The following is a 17,804-nucleotide window of genomic DNA, read 5'->3' as shown; positions in this document are numbered from 1 at the left end:
GAAATCAGTGTGAATCCTGAACTCACATAACTTGTTTGTCGATGATATAAACGAACGAAAAGAGTTAACATTGAAACTCATCTGTGTTTTTGCCCTGAATGTTGATATTTTTTGTTTTCTTCTGCCTTAAGGTTTTCTGAGGACAAAAACAAGAAATAAAATTGGTCTGGCCTAAAATATTTCTTTCAGTGAATTGAATAATGAATTCATCTCAGTGGGAATGGTAAAATTATACATATACATGAGTTCTGTTACATCTATATGTTGATGTATTCCCTGAGATATCAATACTAGTTCAGAGGAGGTCTTGGCAGAAAGGACAGGTAGAACAAGGGTGGTAAGAATTTTAGGTAAAGAGCAATATTTACAGTCAGATTTGCTAAAATTGAACAAGGTGGTACTTTGTTTTTGTCCCAAATCTGTCATGTTCTATTTGTCATGAGCTGAAACAAGATAACTGGAATCAGGTTAGTAGATCAGCTCTTTGGCCCCCATATTTGTTTTGTATGAGCAAGTTTAATGACAAGGTGTTGTGCTGAAAGTGATTGGTCTGAAGAAACATCACTGAATCAGTATCTGGAAGTATGTAGAAATAGCTTTCTGTTAATGTCACTGAGATGATTCCACATATGTTCACTTTATGGCTATATTGTAATTAGCCCTTGACAGTAAATGTGCATATAGGCAAACATCATGAGTATGTTGCCATGGAGACTCTTCTTGGTTTGCCAGTAACGTGCTAATGCTCAAAGGTTTTAGCAAAGCTTAGCACATGCATCACTTTAGGATATTCCTCCACATCAATCTGATATGACAAATATGACGCGTATTCCTGACTGTAAATTAACCATGGTGATTTCGAGTATGAGCTAATGGTGCTTCAATTAATAATGAATTTGTCGCCTAGAAGATAATAAACCCACCCAGAATCTCCATTTTTTTTTGTCCAATATCGAATTTGATATTACCCACCGATGGCATTAATGCTGGCAGATATGTTTGTAGTAGTTACTTCAACTTCTGGAAGACACATGGAAATAATACACGTTGTTATTGATGCATAGTTCATGTCAATTTTATTGAGAGCTTCAGCAAATAGAACATTTAATATATTATTCACAAACAGGAATGATGGTAGCTTGGTATGAGTATTGCTGTAATTAGCAGTCTTTCATTAGGCATGATGAAGAGAGCCACCCCCTCTCCTGCTGTAACTATGTAGTAAACCCATGAGAATAATCTTAGGCATGTTCCACACGTCATCTGGTGAACATTGTCAGGTGCAAGTAACTAATGTAATGATGTAGATTGCAGCTCAGGAGCCAAGCACACCATTAAGCAAATAGACAACCTTTTCGTGACAATAAATTTGATTACTAAGCATCCTCTTGTCAAGCAGACGTCATCTGTAATGTACCAAAGGTCATGGAGGTTTTCATTAGGATATGAATTTTACGTGATCGAACCCAATAAGGTAGTTATATGGTCCATGTTTGTGTCCCCGAACACCTTTTCTGGAACAGCTGGAAGGTTCATCTTTCATGGGTAATGAATTAATCACGAACAAAAGTAAGTATGTAAATTAGATAATTTTCTTCATACGTAGGTGTTGGCATCCGCTGATTGGGTGATGGTCCAGGTATGGACCAAATATGTGCGGTGTAAGCATTCAGCAGAAAGCTTCTGGACAAGACGGTGGTCTTGGTGCTTCATCCTCATCCTCATGCAGCTTTCTGCTTCTTAAACACTTCAGTGTACTTCATTCTTCATGAAGTATTGAAACTTGCTTCACTCTTGTGTATTCAAGGCTTTTTTATGCTATTCATCAAGGAAATATTGTTTTTCATCATCTACACCCTGTTTGGGTTCACAAACATGGCCTCTGAGCAGCTCCCAGCAAAGAAAACCACTGCAAAAAGACGAGCAGTTGGATCCAGTAAAAGAATAAGATTCAGTAGTTGTTCCAGAGCATCCTTGGAGGGTCGAAAGCCATGGAACAGCTCTACCAAGTGCGACATCAGCCAAATTGTAAAGAGGAGGAAGTCTGTGTTTGCTAAACTTGGCACTATTGCTATTTGCACCTCAAAATGGCAAGGCCTGCGGAAAAAGAAGACCAAGGTAAAATGTTTTCCATCTTCAGTTTCTGGGATATCAGATAAGTGCCATGGTTTCAGTGTGAAGAGAGCTGAGAGGCCTTCAAGACCTCTGCAAGCAATGAGATTAAGAAATCATTCAAAAGCTGCTGCAGCACAAGACCCAAGCATGGAAATGGCCATGTCAGCACAGACAAGGTCTAGTAAAGGAGTCATGGACACATACCAATCTTGGAGTTCCTCGTTACGTAGTTACAGTACAAAGCGGACACTTACTCCACTAAAAACTATTGCAAGGTCAGAAAATGGTGTAGCATCCCAGAAATATTCAGCAAGAGGGAAGACTGCAAGGAGAAAGGTATATAGACATTCCATAGTTAACAGGGAAGAACCAGACAGTTTAACAACGGTAAATTCCAGGACACAGGGCCTGACCTTGATGACTTCTAGCAAGACTACTGGAACTGACAAACGATGGAGCAGTTCCTTGCGATTTTATCCCTCTAAAATCCCACAGCCAATAATACCTCTTGTTAAAGGTAAGAAAGAATATGAAGGAATGCCGGTAACATATTCTGTATTTGGAAAGCATGCTGTGAGATCCTTAGGAATTGTTCCAGTCAAGAACAGCCAACAGCAGTCTGTTGTGCAGCATCCTTATCAGTGGAGTCACTCTTTAAGGTCATATTCTTCTCATTTACTTCCCCCAAAACATTCTCGCAGGGTTTTCACAACAAGAAAGGATGTAAAGCTTCCCATTGCAGGTTTTGAAGATTTTCCTGTGAAAAATATACCTGCTGTTAGTGATAAGAAAGGAAGTGAAGAAATGACTGGAAGACATTCAGTTTCTGACAAGAAAGCTGTAAAACCCTCCAGGATTCTTCCTGTAAGAAAACATAAGATGGGCCAGCAAATGACTGTTTGGTCTCAAGGGTCAGTTGTGGAACAGGCTCATCAGTGGAGTAATTCCTTGCGATCATATTCCTCTCTTATCCCTCGGCCGAAAAAATCTCTCAAACCTTCAACAACAAGAAAGGATGTAATGACTCCTGTACCAGGTTGGAAAGAATCAAGAAATGATGGACATGAAGACAAGGCAGTATCTGTTAACTGGTGCTGTTTTTGTGACTGCCAGTGCCCTGATGTATTTGGTACCTCAAGGACACATATGTCAAGAGGAAATGGCAGAAAGATACAAGTACGAACAAAACCATTCAAGATGACAAAAGAAACCAGGAAGCCTTGGAACAGCTCTCCACGATGTGATGAAAAACCAGCACGGGGAATAGCTCATCCAAAACCTAGGAGGAGTAATATATCAGATATTTCATGCCAGGTTGGAACTAAAGGGAAGATGGATAAAGCTGTGTCTGTCAAGTGGTGCTGTCATTGTGACTGCCAATGTCCAAAGTCATGTAATGTTTCAAAAGGTGCAAAGGTCAGCAGCAAGACTAGGGAACCTAAACACACTGAAAACTATCCTGTGAATAGTAGAGAAGACAAACCATGGATATCTTCACTAAGATCCTATTCATCACGTATTCCAAGACCTCAGAAACATACAACCATTTACAAGCAGAGACAACTTGTTGATTCAAATGCCTCTGCAGGAAAAATCAACATAAAGGCTCAGCCTAAAATCGTAAGTTCCAAGAATGATTCAACAATCAAGCAACAGAGTTTCTCGACAAGACAATTTTCATCTTACCCACCTAGACCTCAGAAGACAGCAATCAGTGTTTGGCAGAAAAGACATACTGAACAAGGTGATGGAAATCTAACAGAAGGAAAGATGAACAAGAAGCCCTACTTGAAATCTTTCCAAGCTGATTTAGAGGGTATGACATGGGTTACATCTTTGAGATCCTATCACTCTCATATACCAAGATGGAAGAAACGTGCAATCAGTTCCCAGAAAAAACCAATGACTGAAGAAAATGATCAGAATTTTACAGCAACAAAGGACGCCGGAGTATCAGTTGAATGGTGTTGTTCCTGCGACTGTCAATGCCCAAAGCAGGAAGCCATCAACCCATCACTGGTCATCATAAAGAGCACAAAGAGACAGTCAAGGATCATTAAACCAGTTACATGTATGGAGGATAAGAGACCATGGAGCACATCCTTACGCTCCTATCCTTGCACTGTTCCCCAGACAAGGAAATCACTGTCAGTTCCTGTTGTTATGACTGAGGAGGACCCAGTGGGAGGACATCAAGGTCCAAGCACGGGGCAGCAAGATCATAGCACAGGATGTGAGGGTCCAAGGAGAGGGAAGAGAAAGGGTAGACTTTCTGTGAGCGAGGAGGAGCTGGAGAAGGAGGAAGGATGGTTGGTTGAGAAACTTGTCCGTCTGAGGGAAGTTCATCGTCTGGCAATGGAATCTGAGATGAGACGGCAAAGGATACAGAAATTACGACTGGAAGTTGAAAGATTGGAAAAAATGTTAATGACAGGAGACTTGGAATCAGGAGATTGTTTCAAAGGTGGCAAGCTGTCTATTGTTCCTGAAATCAGGATCAATGATAGGCATGATGAAGGTGAGCACTGACAGATTTCTTGTGACCAATACTTATGACATGATGATCAGGCATGTATGTTTGGCAGGAGGAACTTGGAGAGAGTATGTATGTTTGTATGTAACTTTTAACAGTATTCCAGCATTGGGCAAAGAGCCAGTGTCAGGAACTGAGTCCGAAAATGCAGCTTGGTTTGCCAACACTTTATGGATCAGCCTAGTCTGTGAATATGAACAACTCTGTTGTTTTCTTCAACTGTATGCCTTTGAAACAATCAATTGTGTATGAGTTCAGGTTTGGTGCCAGGTAGTCAGTTGCTCACAGGTGTAATCTAATAATTAATTTATCATGGCCTTGTCAGTTTCAGCATTTAATTTTGTACATAGCTACAGTCAAGATTAACTTCCTAAGGAACCACGGAAGAAATAGAGATAAGATAAGTCAGTTTTATCAGTGTTTGATCATAGACGATGGTGAATAAATCAGTGGATGAATAATCAATCACAAGTTCATTTAGTCTGGTACAAGTTGTTGATAATATTTTTTACTTTCTGAGGTAAGAACATGATGTTCAGTATTGCTGTGTGGGATTTCTAAAGTAATTAGATAGCCTGGACAGTATGATGTACAGAAGCATGGACTTAGACTGACATGGACACAAGCAGGATATGGCAATTTGGACATGGAACAGAATACGTACAGAGTGAAAATAATGTTTAGAGTGGGATTTTTGTATTGTAAGTTGGGAAACATCAGTATAAGAGGAACAGATCAGACTGTGTCTGTCAAGTGGTTGTTGGTATTACTTGATACGCATAATCCCAACTTACTTCTGTCAGCGGTTGACCCGTGAAGGTCCCGGGGTAGAATAGACCTTCAGCAACCCACGCTTGCCATTAAAGGCAACTATGCTTGTCTTAAGAGGTGACTAAGGTGGTCAGACTCGCTGACTTGTCATCAGTTCCCAACTGCACAGATCAATGCTCATGTTGTTGATCACCGTATTGTCTGGTCCAGACTCAATTATTTACAGACCGCCGCCATATTGCCGGAATATTGCTGAGTGTGGCGTAAAACTAAACTCACTCACTCACTGTGTCAGCGGTAAGTGGCTTCGAGTGAACTTGACTCTGTCTCATGTTTACTGGTGTCATGCAATACACAAACAGTTAATTTGTTATAGAGAATGTGTGAGTGTTGGATGTTATTGGTAGGGCAGGATATGTATTCTTGAACACCTGGTTTCATCACTGATTTGTAGTCCATTTATTATAATAATCTCTTTAGATAGCAGCTTGGCTTTTCATGCACAGAAGGATATTTTTTCCCTGGAGTTGATGTTTTATGTTAACTTAATTACCAGGTATTTCTGGGTGTAACATGAGTATTTTCATATCTAGAATTAGAAGGGTTTGAAGGGTGGCCACCTCATACACTGGGTACATGGTCTATGTCAGAGAGTAATTATGTGAATTTTGAATTTAAGGCAGAAGCCTAATGCATTTTCGACAATTTGATAATTCCATACACTCATCACAAGCACCCAATGTTGTTTGCTATGTTTCTGCTCTTGCAATTTGTTTTGGGGATAACCACATGCAGTCCATGTGTGAGGGAGCATGCCAGTTGCCTAAACTCGCACATGTTGCAAATGCCTGATGCTACATGATAATTGAATGCAAGTAAACCAATCCTTTGTCTGCTTTTCAGTCTAACAATATTTACCAACTGGTGATGTTGTATACAAACCTCACATTTTATTCACAATGACAGTTGCAAGAACTATTTTTGCATCTAGGCTTCCATTGTATGTGAATTCCTTGTTCGTACTACAGATACTCTGCAAACAAAAAACAATGCTGTTAACTGAAAATAATGAAAAATCTAAATATAGGTGAATTATTTCTTTGAAAGCTCCAATTATTGATGAAAAGTATAATAAATCCTGTGGCCAGCTGATGTATTTCTTATTTCTGCTCTGTATAAATATTTGCTGGCCTGAGGGTGATGCTTACTGCTGTGGTGTTCACCTTATGATCACACACAGATGGGGAGGCTGCAGCTAGAGCATAACATGGTGCAGACAGTTGCTTTCTTCAGTGCAATACAAGCAGAGTAGCTATCATTGGCAGATTTAGACAATTCCACTCATCCAAGTGCAATAACATCATCAGTTTAACCAGATGTGAAGATACATCAGAATACCTCAAAAAGTGCTGCTCCTTCCGAGGCCTTGGATGAGAGGGAGTGCAGTGATTCATGTGATAGACAGATTTACATAGTTTTGTTTCCTCAACATGTATGATATGATTATGTAATATATCATGTAGATTGTTTGCATGTTTGTCTCTGTATGAATCAGGTCTCAAGTGACAAATTAGTTTGTAGTGGTGTAAGGTGAAATATTGGTGGCTTTTTCTGAGACATAAATATGACATTTGTGCACTTGTTGGGCCTTTCAGCTGCATTAGGATGTCCGTACCTTGCTTTGTACTGACGTTTATGACAATTCATTCTAAGTTTGGCACCTACTGACGCACTGGAAGACAGATAGCTATAAAGATGTTATGGCATAGAGTTTCATACCAGAAACATATTTTCAAATGTCAGGAATAGCCAACATGTAAGGTTCATCTTCTGGCACTTCATGTATGTCCCCTGTCACCTCTACATCCCATGCACTACTTCTCTCTATTTAGTCCTACTTAAAGACAGACATGTAGTTAAGTTGTCTTATCTCAACTGTTATCTGTAAAACAGTGGAAGCTGTCTAAACCAGCACACATTGGGACTGAAGAAATAATCCAATTTAGACAATATGCTGGATTGGCGAGCTGATGATAAATGTTCAAACCACAAATGGGACTAATATTTTATGCCAGTGTTGACAACTTGCCAAAATGGACAGATACTGGTTTTGACAGTTTCCACTGTACATATATATATATATAATATGGACCAAATTGAGCCCAGAATAATCCTAAGCTTAAACAATCTAGACATCAGTTGGACACCTTTTTAATTTATTCTTCAGGAATTTGGTGATGGGATTTTCCTTCTATTTTTTTTCTAACCGTTCTTCACACCTGTCTTTTCCTCCCTTCAGTCCTTCCTCAAGTATCTCTTCCTCTCTAATTTCCCTACTCACACTCACTTCATCATCTTGACCCTTGATCTTTTTTTCATATCTTCTCTTCACTTCTGTTCACTCCTCAACACTCATCAATACCCAACCAATATTACACCCTTTCATTGTCTCTCTTCTAAATGAAGCAAGTCTAGATTTTTCCTGAGTGAGTGAGTGAATGAGTTTAGATTTACATTGCCTTTAGCAATATTCCAGCAATATCACAGAGGGGCATGCCAGAAATGGGCTTAGGAGACAGTAGCCATGTAGGGAATCAAACCCGGATCTCGTACATGATGAGCAAACACTTTGACCACTGTGCCACTCCACTACCCCAGATTTCCTCACGGTCAGGATCTCTGGTCTTAGTCTCTGATCTGCCTCTGTCTCCTTTTCCATTTAAATGTGTTTATTTGTTACAATCAAAATAATATTTACTATGTAGGCAGATATTATGCATTACTCTACTGCTCACCCTCTTCCCTCCCATTGCCAAGGGCTTCTTCCCTTCATTCCCCCATCTGCTACACTGTCCTTCTTCCCCTACCCCCTGCCCTCATTCCCCACCCTGGCAGTCCCTGCAACGTGCCAATATTGCTACACAGGTTATGTCAGGGACTCTCTAGTCTGTTTTGTACACAATCTTTAGGGGAGGGCCCACATGATAAAATATTTACAGCAAGGAAAAAGCTGTGATGTTGCTGTAAGTAGCTTGGCCATCTGTCTGGGGGTAAAAATGTGAGATGTGCTTCAGAGAGCATGGTGGCGGGGGATCTGGGAGTTTTTATGGGATGGATTGTCATAATGTAAGATGTTGGTGCTGACTGAAACGTGATTGCTGGTAGACATGGAACATGTTTAGCAGAGATTTTGACATAAATTTGATGGTTGTTGTGAGTTGTGGAACTATTTTGAGATGTAGTTAAAGGCTTGATATGTTTTATTTTTATGATGCTTTTTGTTGAAATTTTGGTTCAGATAGTACTGTGGAATGGCATCTAGTCATCAAAGTTTTATGTATTTTTAATGGACACATTTCAGGACTTTCCTTCATATTTCGTATTTATATATTGCGTATCATTCCGTCAAGAAACAGTAGCAATATACTATAAACTACAAATATGAACTTTACAGTAGTTACAGACATATAGAAATGCAGATATATAAATGATATACATTACAACAGTTTATCATATGCAGTGTAGTCAAATGGAATCGATATGAGGCAATATACAGGATTCATTTGAAATTGTAAATATCATGACATATTTTAGAAATAGTTTCAGGATTTCTGTTTGAAAAAATTGTTAAAAATGGTTCTTTTCTTTTCATATTTATGGCTATATTTGTTTGTTTCAGTCATTTTGTTTCTACATATTGCTGTGAAAAACTTAGAACCTTAAAACAGTAATAGACTGACAACTGACTTCAACTGTTTTCTCTTCAAGATACTATCTTCCTAAGCACATGTGCACTAACTGCTCATCTATTAAGATGGCAGGTCGGATACATGCACATGTGCACTCGCCACAACTACTGCAGATGCTTCTAAATTTCTTTCTGAAAAAAAAGAAACCTTAAACATTTCTTGAATCTTTGGACCAAGTCTAAATGTAGGATAAATTCATTAAAATTGCCTATTCATGAGAATTATCTGTTTTTGAAAATTTTGTTTGAACCATTCTTTGCTTGTTGTTTCGGTTGATTGTTGTACGGTTACTGTGAAGTGTTGTTGTCTAGGAGATAAGAGCAATGACCTCATAGGACTATTGTGTTTTCCATGAGGCAGTTGGGTATGACTGACGTGTTGCCATGCCAGCGATTCTTCCCACAAAGACTCTTATCAGGCCAATTTGCAGAATGTGTAATTTGATAGCAAGGAAATGGTAAAATGGGACTTTAACAGGGCTAGGTTTGCTGCAGATGTGCAGCAGGGGGTACGTGATGCACATTCTTGGAGCAGATGAGGGAGATACACTCCAGCAGGAGTTGATGTGAAGGTTGGGGCAGGGTTACATGAAAAAGATGTGATAGAAGGGAAGAGTAGGTCAGACAGTTAGGTGTGACACATTTGAAGATCAGGTCACTCAGTCAGGTGGGATACACGAGATCAGATCAAACAGGTGTAATAGAGGGGAGGATCAGGTCATGCAATCAATCGGATACAGGGGAAGATCAGGTCACAGAGTCAGGTGGGACACTGGAGATTGGATCACACAGTTAGGTGTCATACAAGGGAAATGATTAGGTAAAAAATTTAGGTGGGATACAAGAGAAGATCAGGTCAAACAGTCAGGTGAGATATGTGGGAAGATCAGGTCATGCAATCAATTGGATACAGGGGAAGATCAGGTCACAGAGTCAGGTGGGACACAGGAGATTGGATCACACAGTTAGGTGTCATACAAGGGAAATGATTAGGTAAAAAATTTAGGTGGGATACAAGAGAAGATCAGGTCAAACAGTCAGGTGAGATATGTGGGAAGATCAGGTCATGCAATCAATTGGATACAGGGGAAGATCAGGTCACAGAGTCAGGTGGGACACAGGAGATTGGATCACACAGTTAGGTGTCATGCAAGGGAAATGATTAGGTAAAAAATTTAGGTGGGATACAAGAGAAGATCAGGTCAAACAGTCAGGTGAGATATGTGGGAAGATCAGGTCATGCAGTCAGGTGGTATACAGGAGAAGATCGGGTCACGTAGTTGTAATACAAGGGAAGATCATATCAAACAGCTAGGCAGGATACAGGATACTATGGATCACATAGTTGTAATACTATTGAAGATCAGATCAGACAGTCAGGTGGGATACATGGGAAGATCAGGTCATGCAGGCAGGTGGGATACAGAAAATTGGATCACATAAGTGTAATACAAAGGAAGTCAGATCTAACAGTTAGGTGTAATACAAGGGAAGATCAGGCCAAACAGTCAGGTGGGATACAGGGAAAGAGCAGGTCAAACAGTCAGGTGGGATACAGGGAAAGATCAGGTGAAACAGTCAGGTGGGATACAGGGAAAGATCAGGTCAAACGGTCAGGTGGGATGCAAGAAAAGATCAGGTCAAACAGTAAGGTGGGAGACACAAGAAGACAAGGTCGCATGGTGGTGAGTGTGGTGGGTTTTGATATAAGGAGTAGGTCAGCCAGTTGGTATAGTAAAGGGGAGACAGGGTCACATGATAAGGTGTGATGAAGGGAGGACATGGTCACATATTGAGGTGTGACATAGAAAGGACATGGTCACATGGTGAGGTGTAACATTGAGAGGCCATGGTAACATAGGAAGGCGTGATATGGAGAGGATATGGTCAGGTGGTAAGGTGTAATATGGAGAGGACAAGGTCACATAATGAGGTGTGATATAGGGAGGACAAGGTCACGTGATGAGGTGTGATATAGGGAGGACAAAATCATGGTGATGTGTAATAGGGGAGGACATGGGTCACATGATGAGATGTGTAAAAGTGGAGATTGGGTCACAGGATGATGTGTGATGAAGGGAAGACAGGGTCAGATTGTGAGATGTGAACTAGTGAGGACAGAGTCACATGGTGAGATGTGCCAAAGTGGAGATTGGGTCACAGGATGATGTGTGATGAAGGGAAGACAGGGTCAGATTGTGAGATGTGAACTAGTGAGGACAGAGTCACATGGTGAGATGTGCCAAAGTGGAGATTGGGTCACAGGATAATGTGTGATGAAGGGAAGACAGGGTCAGATTGTGAGATGTGAACTAGTGAGGACAGAGTCACATGGTGAGATGTGCCAAAGTGGAGATTGGGTCACAGGATAATGTGTGATGAAGGGAAGACAGGGTCAGATTGTGAGATGTGAACTAGTGAGGACAGAGTCACATGGTGAGATGTGCCAAAGTGGAGATTGGGTCACAGGATGATGTGTGATGAAGGGAAGACAGGGTCAGATTGTGAGATGTGAACTAGTGAGGACAGAGTCACATGGTGAGGTGTGCCAAAGTGGAGATTGGGTCACAGGATGATGTGTGATGAAGGGAAGACAGGGTCAGATTGTGAGATGTGAACTAGTGAGGACAGAGTCACATGGTGAGATGTGCCAAAGTGGAGATTGGGTCACAGGATGATGTGTGATGAAGGGAAGACAGGGTCAGATTGTGAGATGTGAACTAGTGAGGACAGAGTCACATGGTGAGGTGTGATATAGGGAGGACAAAGTTATATGGTGAGGTGTGATATGATATGGGGAGGACATGGTGAGATGTGAAAAAGGGAAGACTAGGTCAGTGGTGAAGTGTGACATAGGGAGGACTAAGTCACACAATGAGGATTCAGGGAGGACAAGATGACACTGTGTGATGCTAGAGGGAAGATTAGGATGTAACCAGAAAATATGATATAGGGAGAACCTTGCCGCATATAAAGGTGTATTACACCAGGACTGAGTCAGATACAAATGTACCAGGGGACACATAGCTGTCATTGGCACCAGTTGGATTGGTTTCGGTTGTAATACATTTTGCTGAACAACATTAAACTACAACGACAAAAAACTACTTGAAACATTTCACAACCCACCACTGTCATGTTTTATTAAATAATCGGACCCTAAAATATGTTTCAGCATACACTTTCTTTTTTGTCATCACTTTGTATATTTCATCCAGTCCTTACAATATAATTGTGATCATTTTGGGCAATGCCCCTACACACCACCATCTGCTCATTCACATTTATCATTTTTCATTGCTTCATGACCACCAGTGAATACATGACCTGCCTTCTATATGGGGAGGCAAGGTCAGAGGTGAGATACAGAGTGGTATGTGAGTTATAGCATTCATTCATCAAAACAGGTGTTTTCTTCGAAGATATTTATGCTTTTTGTTTGTAAAAGGAGTTTACAATTATGTGATGTAAATATAGCAAATCAGACAGGATAGCTAGCTGAGGACAAAGTGACTTGACTGAGGCATCTGATGCTTTCAGGGAAATATACATGTACACATAAATGTACTGACTGTGGTCCAAACTACAGTTGAACCTCATTTATCCAGACATTTTGGTTTCACTCGAAAATCGTCTAGATAGTGAGATGACCAGTTAACTGGGTCAAACAAGCAAAACATGAAAATTGAGTGAAAGCAAAATATTTTCATGTACATGTATCAATAAATCAACAGTCATTAGTAATAACAGTGAATCATCATAACATATAAGTGTCAGGTTTGTCAGGTTGTCTCAGACATATTCGTGTAGCGTGTGGAGCTTTAGATGGTAAGTTAGATGAAAAACATAAATCAATGACAAAAAGTTTCTATTTTGCCAATTGCATATTCTATGTTATACTTTTAAATGCCCTAAAAGCATATGACATCGCGCCGAACTTATGCTGTCTGCAGAAAGTAAACTTCCGGACGGGATCACATGACTTAGATCATGTGGCAGGCTATTTTTAACTTGCATCACGACAGAAAGCAGGGGTTGATTTTTATGTGTTATATGCACTACAATTACAGTGTAGTATAGCCTTAATCCTACTTAGCATGTGTTTTTGTATTGATGAGATGTTCTCACATGCGCCTAATCCTAATGAACAACCTGAATGACATGCGTCACTAGTGTTTTGATGGCTAATTAATCAATTCACACCAAATGCCTTCCAACAGATTAAGAAGGAAATCACATCGTCGTGCGGTAAATGGTAGTGACGTGACACATGCACGTTGTACAGATCTCACCATCAGGGTATCTGGATCAATTTTTTAATGGAAATCTATGGGAATGGTTTGAGAATTCACTGTCTGGGTCCGGAAGTGCAGTGTCCGGTTAAGCGAGTACAAATAATGAACAAAAGTTTCGTTTCACATAAAAATCCTCCAGAAGTCAGAGTTTCCGGATATATGTGGTCCGAGTAAACGGGGTTCGACTGCATCTGGGGTGGTGAGGTAGGTAGGTGGTTAAGTGAGTGAGTGAGCGAGTAAGTTTAGTTTTACACCACACCCAACAATATTCCAGCTATATGGCGGTGGTCTATAAATAATCAAGTCTGGACCAGACAATCCAGTGATCAACAGCATGAGCATTGATCTGTGCTATTAGGAACCAATGACACATGCCAACCAAGTCAGCGAGCCTGACCACCCGATCCCGTTAGTTCTCTTACAACAAGCATAGTCGCCATTTATAGCAAGCATTTGCTGAAATCCTAATCTATCCTGGACCTGCCTAGTGGTTAAAGCTGGAGCCAAAGACCAGTTTTGTTTCCCCTCATGAGTACAGGGTGAGGGCAACATAAACAAACTTTGCGGGGACATGAGTCCATGTACCCCGATGGACCAGTGAACAACGTATTTATCTTACTGAACACCTGAATTTTAATTTTGAACTGTTTGAAGCACTACTGTTGAATGCGAGGCGAATTGTCATTTTGCAGAGGACACAAGGTAAACAGATTTAGAGTCATCTCCCTTCCATCGATTTTCAGTCACAAAGCATTGGTAATTTCAGTGCTTGATGCGTGATTCAATGTTATTCGAGGTAAATAAGTAATACCATGAAGCACCAGTACCATGAAGTTTCGGAATTCCCAACAATGTACATTGAAAATAATACATCGCCTGTGAGCGGGGTACATTGAAATTAATACAATAGCGCTTAGCCAATCAGAAAGCAACATTCATTTGTGAGGTAAGATAATGTGTCATGCCCATTTCTGGTGTCCCCTACCGTGGTGTTGCTGGAATATGGCTAAAACAATACTCCCTCCCTCCTTCCTTCACTCACTCCTTCACTCACTCGCTCACTCACTCACTCACTCACTCACCAACCAAACTGACAACTTGTGAACATGCTGCTATGTGTGTTAGCGTCATGGTAACAGTGTTCATGGTACCACAACCATCTCTACACTGGAGACTGTAACAATGCAGATGTCTCTTGTTACAGCATCATGTTTGCCCATGTCTGTTGTTGAGACTACAGTTAATGGCACAGTGTTCAGGGAAACTGGAGAGACTGGCAGGTGATAATGGCTGTGTTCTCAACATATCTGTTGGAATATATAGACAGTATTGGGATCAACTGAGACAATGATTACTGATTGTAGACAGGCGGGGTTTGCCCCCACATGGTGTCAAGACAGCTGAGGTGTCATCCGTTGAGATGATTTCTAGGAAATGACAACCATGAAGTTAAAAAATCCTTCACTGGAATCGATTGCTGTTCTGTATTCTGTAGCTGTAACTGATGATGTATGTATTGGAGTGGGTTTGGATGACTGGATGACTCATTTGACTCCATATGAGGCAGTTGTTCTGCTGTGTCTCCTTATGTCTGGTATATCAATAACAACAATCCATACCTGACTATGTCCTACAATATAATTTGAAGTACATGCACGTCTTGTCCTTGTATAGGAAAGCGTTAGATATGTCACATACATGCATGCATCTGTCCATCTGTCCATCCATCCTTCCATCCATCCATCCATATATCCATCCATCCATCCACACACACTCACTCACTCACTCACTCACTCAGAGACACACACATGCATGTCCTATGATACGATATGATGCCTGCGTAATCTATGATAAAGTTTTACAAATATTGTTCTGTATTTAGTCTGGTAATGAAAGGGCCTCATGTAACATTTTGACATTGACATGGGAGCTTAAGACACTGTTTAGGAAGTCTTACCACCTTGTAAGATTGAATCTATGAACGCAACACAGGGAAGGATGTTGACGGTTGCCATTACATTTATGGCCACTATTAAATATAATCATGATAGATACATACTCAAAACTATGGCCATAAATCAAATGTTCATTTCTTTTGAATAACTGTAGTATACTCTCACTAGCTGCTAGTTTTGATGTGAGAATGTTTAGAATAAAAATAGATTTTCACCAGAAATCAATTGAGGTACATATGTATATGTGTAAGAAGTTTGCCTCTTTAACATCCATCTACATCCATTTAATGGACCAGATGGGATACAAGACTGGAATTTATTGTCTGTGAATGAGATACACTGCCCTGAACAAATACATCAATGTAACAGATATGCATAAAAAGAAAGTATATCAATTTCTGCTGATACTTCCTGAGTACTTGACTTTCTGGGACACCCTCTCCTGGGAGAATAATACCAGGATATAAATAACACACGCAACAAAACATTCATTAGACTTGCCCAAACCATTTTCATAATAAAATAATTGCACAAAATGCCCAATACATCTAAAATAGAATGTGTCAATTCCTCAAGTTTATGATTGTGTGAAATTCATTAAAATGTTTCTTAGCATAGAAATGCTGTAGTTCCCCAGTTGGTATCTCTGGTATATTTTCTTATGGAAACGAAGACTGCTTCCAGTCTATATGGTTTCTATAATTACACCACTGGTCTGCCTCCCAGTGGAAATGTCGCCCTGACCTTGATTATCGTAATTAATAGTGTGTAATTTGCTAACCGGTTGTATGTTTGTCAGCGCTGAGTAATGCCCTCAGACAGCGAAGGGAGAACAGATGTTAGCCTCAGGATGAGGACTGGATGCAACTGCAGCTTGCTGGAGCTTCAAAGGAGACAAAAGATTAGGCTCTAATATGTCTTCTGAATCACTATTGTCACTTTTTGCGGGTTGAATGTTAAAACATATTTCCTTGTAATTGGCATCATTGTTCCTTCCAAGGCCCCTAGAGTTATCTCCCTTGTACTCTGATGGATAGGCAGTATGGGGAAAACACGAGCTGGAAGATCCAGTGTTGACACTGTTAGATCTAGAATAGACTGACAAGTAGTCTCTGAAATGCATATATTTTGGAGAAAAAAGGTTTAAAGTGATAAAAATGAAATATAATGAAAAGGAGCCCTGATACTTTCTTCATTTTCTTGAAGATGTGGAAATCTAGACTTGCCGCATTTTGTAGACTTGCATGGGCTTTCTTTCTGTATGACAGACTAGGTTTGGAATATCAAGTATATCACATGAAATTATGAATAATTGGTGAAAATATGATGTATGAGTTGAGTCAGACTTTGATATATTATTTTTGTTTCTCATATTGTCATTAGAACCTCATAAAAATATAACATATTGTTCAGTTGTATGATTGTTCCTTGGACAATAATCTGTTGTTGTGTGATCATAGTTCTTAAGGCATCTGACCCTTTTACATTGTCAGCGATAATGGACAATCTTCATGTTTGTGTCTTGTTTTCAAGGGTAGCTTAACTGAATATGTGTCTTAATTGAATCAGGCCCTACTATTGCTCTGAAAAGTTACATTTTGAAAGATTTTGTCTGGGCTCAAATCCCATCTGGATTTATCATTACCACACATATAATCTATTTCTTTCAACTTGTTAAACATTTTCATTAACTCAGTGGGAGCTTACAGCCCGTGAAGATGCATGCTTTAACTGGACAACTCACACACTCTTCATACGTCATTCCTAGGTTGTAAGATTACCAGTCCTTTGATGGTACTATCAGTTTCAAAGAACAAAAATGAAATGTTATTCCTATATTGGATTGTAGTCATATTATTTGAGATTTATGTGTATTTAAGATAAGAATCAGGTGGTATTTCCTGATGTGTATGGCTTTGCCTGTAAATACTTTGACCTGAAACATGTTACTGTCCATGTGTGAAGGTCAACCTGAGTGGCCATGCCAGACACCTGTCACCTGTGTATCTGACTCATTAGGTCTCATCAGGTCTTCATTGTTTTCTCTTGGACATCTGCCAGGTTCCAACCCAGTTACCATGGTAATACAATATCAATGTTGTTTTCACATGAAGAAAACATACCAAGAATGACATTACCATTACATTTGTCAGTACCATATATATTTATATATTCATAAGTTCAACATTCACAAGTGGCTTTTGAATATATTTGCTATTGAATTATTTTTAACATCACGCAAGAGTGTCATTAGAAAAATAGAACCTGATTTTCCTTCATCACCCAAAAGGCATTACATATTGCAGATGTTCACAGTCCTTATATTTACCCCTTGTATGAGTGTGAGTAAAAGTGAGTGAGTGAGTGAGAGGATGAGTGAGTGAGTA

At 39.9% G+C, this 17,804-nt stretch overlaps 1 protein-coding gene across 1 annotated transcript in view; it reads left to right on the top strand.

Moving 5' to 3' along the window:
* Positions 1 to 1,798: 1,798 nt before the first annotated feature.
* The window catches only part of LOC137254681 (uncharacterized), a 72,895-nt gene continuing 56,889 nt past the window's right edge, over positions 1,799 to 17,804 (top strand). Inside the window, exon 1 of the mRNA XM_067792530.1 lies at positions 1,799 to 4,633. Coding sequence (XP_067648631.1) covers positions 1,816 to 4,633 — 2,818 coding nt within the window. The 5' untranslated portion in view covers positions 1,799 to 1,815. The remainder of the gene's footprint in view (positions 4,634 to 17,804) is intronic.

This window comes from Haliotis asinina, chromosome 10 (genome assembly GCF_037392515.1).
Source record: "Haliotis asinina isolate JCU_RB_2024 chromosome 10, JCU_Hal_asi_v2, whole genome shotgun sequence".
Classification (NCBI taxonomy): Eukaryota; Metazoa; Mollusca; class Gastropoda; order Lepetellida; family Haliotidae; genus Haliotis; species Haliotis asinina.
Note: the sequence above shows the minus strand (reverse complement) of the source record. Positions and strands in the feature narration are given on the sequence as shown.